The sequence below is a fragment of the Pezoporus flaviventris genome, unplaced genomic scaffold (genome assembly GCF_033815535.1).
Source record: "Pezoporus flaviventris isolate CSIRO_AGI_PZ_B2104156 unplaced genomic scaffold, CSIRO_AGI_Pfla_v1 ptg000003l, whole genome shotgun sequence".
In the NCBI taxonomy this organism is placed as follows: domain Eukaryota; kingdom Metazoa; phylum Chordata; class Aves; order Psittaciformes; family Psittacidae; genus Pezoporus; species Pezoporus flaviventris.
In genome coordinates, this window is record NW_026892551.1 from 9,768,434 (window position 1) to 9,778,845 (window position 10,412).

Below are 10,412 nucleotides of genomic sequence, written 5' to 3' on the forward strand. Positions count from 1 at the left end.
TCCTGAGGGGGCCTACATTCTCCCTAGTCTGTATTTTATTTGCTATGTACGTGTAGAATCCCTTCCTGTTATCCTTAATTCCTCTAGCTAAGTTTAATCCTAACTGGGCCTTAGCTTTCCTAACCTGGTCCCTAGCTTCCCGGACAACATCCCTGTACTCTTCCCATGCCACCTGTCCTTGCTTCCACTTATTAAAAGCCTCTTTTTTCAATTGAATTTTCCTCAGGAGTTCCTTATCCATCCAAGGAGGTCTCCTGGCCCTCCTGCTGCACTTCCTTCTGGTTGGGATGCAACACTCCTGAGCTTGTAGCAGGTGATCTTTGAATATCAACCAACAGTCTTGGGCCCCCCTGCCCTCTAGGGCTGTATCCCATGGAACCTTCCTAAGCAGGTTCCTGAAGAGGCCAAAGTCTGCTCTCTTGAAGTCCAGGGCAGTGAGCTTGCTGCACGCTCTTGTCACTGTCCTGAGGATCTCAAATTCGAGCATCTCATGATCGCTGCATCCAAGGCTGCCCTGGAGAGTCACATTTCCAACGAGCCCTTCCCTGTTGGTGAGCACGAGGTCAAGCATGGCACCTCTCCCTGTCGGCTCCTCTATTACTTGCAGAAGGAAGTTGTCTTCTACACAATCGAGGAACCTCCTGGATTGCTTGTGCCGGGCTGTACCGTCCTTCCAACAGATGTCAGGGTGGTTGAAGTCACCCATGAGAAAAAGGGCCTGTGAGCGTGAGGCTTTTTCCTATCTGTCTATGGAGTGCTTCATCCATTTTTTCAAAATGTAAAAACAAAAACAAATAAAAAAACAAATCAAAACCCTGGGTTTAAACGTATTCACCATTGCATCTTTTCCTTCTGTAAATCAATTCAGATTTTGTAAACTAAATGCACATTCTAATTCTGAGATGCTTGCACTTTTGAAGTGTATCAAACTGAAATAACCGTGAAGAAAAATTGTATTCTCGTTTGTATGACTGCATATTTACTTTCTGAGAACTCTTAGAGAGTCTTGTGCACAGAATTAGAGAGCATTTAGTTTTCAAACTAAATTTCTTGTCCTAGCAAAGTGAAAACCGATGTTCATGGCTTCTAGGCAGGTACTTCTACAACTTCAAAATAGTCATTGGGTAGAATCATGTAGCCTTTTCCTGCCAGTATGTCTTTTTCTTTCTGAAACTGAACAGCCTCTCTCAGTTTTTCAGTTTGTTTTTCCTGACGCTGGCATCGCTGCTGCACTGTCTTGAGTTTCTTCCACAGTTTTTCAACTTGCTCCTCCAGCTGCTGAATTAGTTTTCGTTGATGAACTGTATCCTCTATGGTATAGTTGTGATCACAAAAAACAGCGAGATTGCTAGAGGTCTGGAGAGGAGGCATCAATAATCCAATACTTGGATCGACTAATCTGGCATCTATCTGAGAGAGATGAAATGGAGGAGTTGACTGAGATGCTGGTAGTACTGGAGCTGCTGGTGGCGGAGGTGGCGGCGGCGGTGGCAGTGGGGGGGTGGTAGCGGATCTTCTGGCTGTTCTGTAAATTCTTCAGGCTTTTTGCTAGGTTCAGTGTAACAAAATATCGTGGGCACGGCAAAGAAGAGATAGTGGCACAAAATGGCTCTCTTCAAATTTTCTAGAGTCAAATGTACCTCTGAACTTCTCACAGAGAGGAGTCTCTTGAAGGCCTGTGAATCTTTTCTTCTCCATCTCAGGGCTTTTGCACGTTTTCACCTTAAAAGAAAGCATATATTCACAAACTGAAGCAACAGAGCACATTATGCCACTTTCATTTATGCCCAGAGCAAAGATTAAAGCTCATACCAGAGCAAGCCTACTTTTCAGACCCCTCTTTCTTGCCTTAAAGAAAATTTTAATGGTCAACATTAATATATTAAACTGTTTTAGAGAACTGTAAATAGCCTTTGGTGAGATTTTTTACATGTGAGTATCTGTGAAAGAACGTGTTGATTTTGAAAACATTTTCTGACCTCAGAGGAAACTCCCTCAGACTGTTACAGAGCCTCTTCACAGTCAGGTGCTGGGAGTCAGTTCAGGCTTTAACCAATTTTAAGATACGTGTTTCATGCAAACTCGCTCTCAAAAGTAAGACTTAATGCTTCTCTTTTTTGTCAACAAAAAAATTGCAGATGCCTGAAAGAAACCAGAGCTCTAAACAAGATTTTATCTTGTCAAAAACAGTCACCCCAGATACAAAATGACACATTTTTATTGCTCTTTATGAAAAGAATCTTTTCTCTGAGACTAGTGGGTGCTCCAGGAAGCAGCAGGAGATTCAAGGGAGACTGACAGGTACTTTGATTTGAACAAGAAAAATGAAAGATCTTAATGACTCCAGACACTGTAGGGTCCTTACCTCATAAATATATCTGATTCATATTCATTGCTTTCAGCAGGCTGAATCATTTCAAGCAAAATGATAGCAGGAAAAAATATCTGCTTTTTCTCTTACTATTGAGTAGCATCACTCATTCTTGAAATCATTTCTGTGTTAGAAAAATTTTACAGGGGTCCTGCGGCATTGTGGGTTCTCCAAATAATTCACTGATGATGTTAGGGCTCCGCACATGGACTATATTGCAGAATTGAGATCTAAGGAGTTTAGTAAATCCTTAATTTCCATTAATGTCATTGAAGGTTGCCATTTCCTGGGAAAGGATTTGTCGGGTCCCTTATAAGACCTGGCTACTGAACATTGTTCTGAGATTGTCAGACTTTTTTCCTCTGTCCATCTCCTCCAGCACTGTGTAATCACCCACAACCCTCATTTTAAAAGTTGTTTTAATAGTTATTTTTTGGATGTACATTGGATGCAAATTTTTGCTTAGTTTGTAAGAAAGAAATCAATTTTTTGAGAGGAAAAAGGTGTTTTCTAAAAATATCAAGAATTCAGGAATGATGAGTTGTTTTAAATCATTATATTTTATTGCTTTGTATGATAACTTTCTTAGGCAATGCTTCTCTGAATAGGTCTCATTATTTAGATATCAAAAGGGACCAAGTAGACACTTTAAGACTGATAAGATTCTGTTCACTAACAGTTCTAAACCATGAGAAGTTAATAGCTATTATAATGAAGTCCATTATCTAGGACTTTTTGGTGCCAGGTCTTTGACATACTCCTTTCTCTTCCTTCATGTTTGGAGATTTTTTAGAGATACATATATTACTTGAGTGGAAACAAATATTTACTACCTATTATTGCATTTTAAGGCTTCTTTTCTCAAACATTTCTGATCCCACAGTAGAAGCCATTACAGCTTAAAGCAGTAATTCATATAACAACACTTAAAGCTCTGGGCCTGCTTAGAACCCATGTGGCCTTACTGGACTGCATTGTACTCTTAATTATATCCATGCTAAATTAGAGCAAGTTTATTTAAGTCATTTGAGAATAGAAACTGAATTTCTGTCATCTATGTTCAGGAAGCTTCCTCATCAATTTTTGTCCTTTTCCTTAATGTGAGAGCTCCTTCCCCCTCACCTCTGTGTGTTTAAGAAATGATCACTTACCTATTTCTCAGGACTGCTCATTGGAACAATGTTTGCCAAAGTGTCACTTTGCAACTTGGATTACTATTAATCTGTTGCCGATTCTTTTTGGTTTTGTTTGCTTGTTTGTGTTTTTTAATATTTATTTTTGGGTGTAACATTTCCTACTAATGAAGAAGAATGGCCACCATCCAGAAATGTAAGGACCCTTCTTTGTCCATGGCAGATCTTTTCACATTCCATCTAAAAAAGTGATACAAAGATCATTTTTCCAGGTCACTAATAAGGTCACCCCTTCATTTTCCTGGCTTTACGGCTTACTGGTTTACACTGCAGCAAAAATAATTTGTCTCTGCTTTAAAGAACACAAATGACCTAACTCCACCCATCCTGCTGCTTCTGTCTCCTTCACTACTGTGAGATCATCTACCCCTGTTAATCAATCAGCCAAGTTTGCCAGACTTCATCATTTGGTTGTTCTTCCTTTCTAAAATACCCAAAGAAAACCCTCCTTCCTTAGACTGCTATCATGTTAGGAAGGTCATTGGTAAAACTTCCCAAACTTTGTCTTTTTGGCTCCTTAAACTCTCTTTGATGTTGTTTTCTCTCATCTCTGCTTAGATGATAAGCTGTTTGAAACAAGGACATTCCTGAAGAGAAGTCTTTGGTCCCTCATTAGATGGAACAGTAAGTAATAATAATGCCAGCAGAAGCAAGGAGTTGGGTAATATAGACAAAATGTAGTAGCAACTCCAAATTTTATTTAAAAATAGGTATTTTCCAGTGTATTCTTTTGATTTCTCTCTTAACAGTTGTAGAAGATAATAACTGAAGTCACCATTTTCCTAAGCAGTTTTCTCATATTGGCTGGTTAATGCTGTGTTTCATGCTGACCATTTATATAACATATCCTCAAGAACAGTTGTTCATACCACAGCATTACTTGTAATTGCTTAGCCTCCCATTTAGTTTTAGCAAATCTTCCAACAGACTGAAGAGAAATGATGCCAAGGAATTTCAGGAAAGCTATGCTGAAATGTGTCAGGATCTGATCTGGCTAATCTGAGCACCAAACTGAATGGACAAATAATTTAACGAGGGGTGAAGGATGTCTAGCTCAAGATGGAATCAGTCCAGGAAGAAATAAAGTCCAGTAGATCCAAACAGAAGATGAATGACATCCTAAAGGCAACAAAGATAATTTGGATCAAGCCAAAACCATTATGCAGATCTTCAAATAAGAGATGATGAAGCTACCTCACAGAGCCTGGCAAGAAGGGAACTGCGTGATTCTTTTAAAGAAGTGAAAATTGCCCATGATGAGTAGAGCAGAAGGGAAGAGAGTCAGCAGAGGTCCTGTGTTCATAATGAACTACTGTAGCAGGCAGCTGCACTTAGAACTGTGTGGGGACTCATCAACAATGATATTGGGATGAGAAATGTTAATTACAGCTGAACAGCCTCCCGGTTTGGCAGAAATCCCAGGACAAAGCGGTGGCACTTGGGCTGCAGATGCAATATTTTATAGAATCCCTGCTGTTAAAAATGCTATAGTTTCCTCAGTTTTATATATTGGTTACAGATGAACTGAAAACAGAATTTTGTTCCTTTTAGATAGATTCTGATGGTTTTACAGAGGTTACAGTAGCAGGCTGATCATCAAAAGTGTGGGGTTTTGTTTTTTTCTTCTCTGGAGCTTAGAAAATTTGGTTGTTGTTTAAATACCAAGTACACTACCAAGGTGAAAGTCAATTCAGTGATTACCATACTGGGACCATGCTAGATACAAATGACTTCATTAATTTACTGGAGAAAAATCATTACTGTACAGAATTTGTAAGTAGTTTCTAAAGGCAATTATGCCCCAAGCAAACAAGTTACACACCAGTAGTCCTGAGACACAGAGCCATGCCCATGCCTAAGGAGTACACCCAGAGTTCCCACAGAGTCTTGATGACTTGAAAGGGAGACAGGCTGCCATCACAGTTTCAGTGGCAATTGCACTGCTCCATGACTCACATACATTGCATTTTGTACAGGACACACTGGAACACTTTCCTTGTTGAATTTGGACATATTTGGCAAAGTGCCTGTAGAAACATCAGCTGGGTGGGAAGTACCTATCCTCTGTGAAGTTCATCAAGATTTTAAAGACTCTCAGGTTCCCCATCAGGATATAACAAGACTTTGAGAGCTGAGGAGACATGTTTTCTATAACTGTCAGAGTCCTTGGGAACTGCACATTCACGGTGGTGGCTTTGGTGAATTTAAACCACAGAAGTTTTGACTTTCTTTTTTTTGTGTTGACTTTTTAGATTATTTAATTTTTTTTTAGTTTTGTTTTGTTTTGTTTGCTTGTATCTTATGTGGATTAATCTTTCTTTTAATTTAGACTCGTAGAACCCCTCTGATCCCGGGCACATACTGTTCCTCATTCTCAACCTCTACCTCATTTTCTCAGTCTGCTCTGCTTCTAAACATTAAATTTCCATAAAGAGCTTGGTGATAAAATAAAGAACTTGCTGGAGTATGTGACCTGGAGTTGGGCAGTTAATAATTAGTGTTAGAAGTTTGAGTCAGACATAAGTTTCTCTTTCCTAATCCCTTAGAAAGGCTTTCTTCCAGTATTACCTTAACCTACCTGCTTTAGCATTGAACACTCATTGTTCTTTTAAGCTTGTCTTCAAATTTCTCCTAAATAACCACTGTAGAGTACGACGCTGCTAGAGCTATTCCACTCTACATAGAATAAAATTAAACATTTATTAAAGGGCAAGAGAGACTGATGACCTTAACCGAATGGCTGGGCAATCACTTTGCTGGGTGAGACCAAGTTCAAACGACCTCATAGTTTATTAATGTTGGTATCATTCAGTGTATTAGAACAATATAATTGAAATAGTAAGTTAAGCAAAAGTCTAAGAACATAATTTTTATGTCACTGGAGCTCTATGCCAACAGATCTGAGGAGAAACAAATACTTCCAGGGTTGGAAAAGAACACCTCAGATGAACAAGGGTGCCCATAATTTCATGTTTTTCTAACCTGGTACTAGAATAAACAAACAGAATAGAAATGTAGCAGAATACTAAAAATAAAAATAAAAAAAGAGGTTTTTAAGACAAGCAATGGGAGATAGCAAAAGAATGTATGTATAGTAAACCCGAAAGTACTCAATAGCACCAAGACTTGAACTAGTCATTTCTTTGCTCATGTAGTAAATTTAAATTAAATAATGTTATTAGTATTACATCAACTAAGGAAATGGGGGTGAGCTTTAAACTGTCAACATTTATTCTGAATTTTGTATTTTGCAGAATTCTTCATTCACTTTTAGCAAATACCTCTCTACTCTCCAAGTGCAGTTCCCTAACTGGTTTCCTTATGTTTCTCTTTCCTGCCCTCTGTATTAACCTTTCTCTGCCAACAACCATGATCAGCAAACAATGCCACAGCAAAGGGAAAAACCCCCTCTGTAAGGCAAATACAGCAGAGTCTTGTTTGTTCTGTGAAACAGCATTAAAGCCAGTTCTCAGATCATTCCCAGATTACCAGCTGGCTGGCTGGCACAGAGAAACTGGGATGGGCCCAGCTGTTGAAGAGCTTGCCAGTAAATTTGTTGCTGTATTAGTGGAGCTGTTGGCTAGAGTTTAAAAGGTGAAGGACAATGAAAGGGCAATAATGAGGTGGAGAACCGTGTATATGAGCCAGGTGGTTGTAATGGCGCTAGCCAGGAATAACAGTTCATGAACACTGGTTGATACTAGTTATTATATTGCTGTTGCTCCTGTAAATTACTTTACAGTTGATACCTCTCAGTCATGGGCCTTGATTTACAGTTTAAGTGCCTAATGTTGCAAAATATGAATAGCTGTCTTTGACAATAAGAACCATTAGAAAACCTAAGCAGAAAAATTTGTCATATTAGAAAGATCACTGTAGGGATTTGCATGTACATAAGTTTTGTTCTATGTAAACTTTATGCAGTTTCTATGGTATTTTTCTACTCAAGCATTATGGAGTTACACAAGTCAGCTTATAAAAGCCAAGAAAGTTTTGTATAAACACATATATTACCTTTGAATGATGTGATCAGAATCATCATGCTGATGCCATTTGCAGCTGGAGAAATTGAGGGTTATTTTTAGAGGGCTTAAGACTGAATGTGGTGGAAGATACTAAAATACTTTTGGATTTTGATCATAAGTTTCATACACCGACTAGGATAAAAAACCTGCCACTCCCTTCTGTATCAAATTAACTGACCCCTGTCAGGATGATACTTAAACGTGCCGATCAGGATGGTTTATTTCTTGACCCATTCCAGGCCATGGGGAGGGCACACACAGACATAGGACTGCACCTGAATTATCTGTTTTCACATTATGCCTGATTTTAGGCATTACTCTCAAGGCCTTCAAAAGCACCAGTCTCTCTTGATTGTTTCTACACAGCACTCACTTAAGGACATCTTATTCACTAAGCCACTCCAAAGTTGGATGAAAATTAGCTACCAAAGTGAGATGCAGTGTGACCTATGTCATTCCATACCATAGCAGATATCATATCCACTACTGATATTTTTTAAAGGATATAAAAGCACAACAAAGCGGGCATTTAAAGCTTGAAGATTATATTCTGATTGCTGCCGCAGGTTAAAATGTCAAGCAGATTGGAACTACTTCATTTTAAATGAGATTGAGACCAGAAAATAAAAGTGATAAAAGTTTAATAAAACTTTGTGGATGCTGGGAAAGCCTATCATTCACAATAGGTTTAAGATCAAGCATAAAAGATACATTTTCTTTTATCTGAAACAACAGGATCCCCAAAACAGAGACCAAGTGGAAGACTAAAGGGAATTTACTGGGTATCATCTGATGGAAGGATGTTTCAGGAACATCCAAAAATCCTTCAAAAACAGAGAAAAAGAAGCAGTGAAAAGACAGAGGTAAGAACTATACATTTAAGAGGTGACAGAATTCTATGTAGAATTAAACTTGAAACGTTGGGCAAAGAAATAGCCTTTTATTGTTTAACTGTAACAGCATCTAATAAATAGATTTTTGTGTGCGCTCTTTTCTAACAAACAAGACTGTATCAAAGAAAAATCTGACTACATCATCAAATTATTTCCTGATGTTGAAACATTACAAAAGACCCATGTACTGGCTAACTGCAAATGTTAAAAAGCTCTAAAATGTCAGATAGTTCCATCCCACTTGTTAAATATCTCATTTAAAACAAGTCAAAACTAAACAAAAAACCCACAAAAACATTAAGATACCTTCACAAAGCTTTAAATTTACTCCAGGTCTTGAGTCTAGTTTTTCAGACTGCCTTGTATTCCCAAGGCAATACCTAGATTTTTTTTCTATTTAGCATGTAATTGATATCCAATTGAAAAATATGTATCTTTTAAATCCTGGCTTTGAACTAAGCCAGAATTCTACTTTAAATCTCTTAAACTTTATTTTATTTCAGGCATCTTGTGTAAGAGAACACATTTTGTGACAACATACGTTAAAACATGTACTGTCTCTGGGATAGAAGACATCATGCCTTAGAAACATGAACAATAATTCGGATGAATACTATGGAGGCCCTTTTGAAAACTTCATAGCTAAATTCAGAGGAATAATGGGTAAATTTTAATAGTTGTATTCTAAATGTTGAACAAGATGATTGTATGAATGGCTACACAGATGTCCATATTGAGAAACAGAGAGTGACTTTGTAATTAAAAATGAAGAAGTTAGTACTGTCTCTGGGGGTGCTCTGGAGCTGTGATAAAACTGATTCATATGAGTGACAAACCCACACGTATGATAGGCAATTTCTTCTAACACCTCTATCAGCACCAGAGAAGCCACTGAATAGTGAAATGAAGCTGTCAGAGATGGACAGATTGAAGGAACGTGAGGTATTCCAATTTCACCCACCAAACCACATATACAAAGTTTTGAGAGGAAAAAATGAGTTGAATATGTTATACAAAGTCTAGTGTTATATCTGTTTAATGAAAATGAGGACTAGTCTCACCCAAGTCTAAAAGAAAGGGAAGAGGGTCCATTTAATAGGATCTTAGTAAAGTTTTCTATTGCTAGGATAGAAAGTTCAGCAATGATCTTGACCATCTTCTAAAGATCTCTGTTGCTTCATGGAATAGAAAGGGAACATAGAGAGGCTTCTAAAATATTAAACATGTATAGTTGAAGTAGATAATTGAACCCTGGGTGAGAGAAGAAAGGAGAAAGGTGTACCCATCTGAAAGGAGAGACTGTCTCTTTATAAGCCTGAGGGAAAAAAAGTGGCTGAGGAGGAGGGAATCACAGTTGTACTCATTTTCTACCCTTGCAGAATACAAGGGAAAAGAACTGGTGAAAAGGTCTCCCTCACCCAAAACAGAGGGCAAGTGAAAAGGATACTCAGCATCATTCTATACAAAAGAGGGAAAGCCGCAGTGCAGAAGAGAGTTTGGGAATACTGTCTCACAAAATATAGGAAATTACTCTGGAAGTATCCAAAATATCGCAAATACTTTCAGAATAACTAGGTTAAAATGGCTTTGCCAAGTTTTTAGCATCAAAATACAGGCAGACTTGGCTGTAATTACACTGTAGCCATGCTTTTGCTGTTGTTAAAAAAATCACTTCAATACAAAGCTAGATGATTTCAATCAAGTTCTAGGATCTCTTGAGTGGTACTTCAAATCAAGCCATCTTTCTTTCCCGAGATACAAATATTTTCTTTGGAGAGACAAGACAGGACTTCTACATTTCTCTGGACTTGGGGCTGTAAGAAACATACTCTTCATTGCAATGTCTGAAGAGCATAGGTGCCAGACACTGTCAGCCATTCATAAAGTGTGAAGGGATGGTTAATGGGGAAGTAACGTAGCAGGTAATTTT

The 10,412-nt window shown here is 38.2% G+C and overlaps 1 protein-coding gene across 1 annotated transcript; it reads right to left on the reverse strand.

Moving 5' to 3' along the window:
- Positions 1 to 786: 786 nt before the first annotated feature.
- On the reverse strand, positions 787 to 2,415 carry LOC133265044 (THAP domain-containing protein 1-like). The gene is given in 3 exon segments (XM_061445204.1): positions 787 to 1,493; positions 1,496 to 1,647; positions 2,366 to 2,415. Coding segments are annotated over 3 exon segments (609 nt in total). The 3' UTR covers positions 787 to 1,086.
- Between the last annotated feature and the right edge of the window lie 7,997 nt (positions 2,416 to 10,412).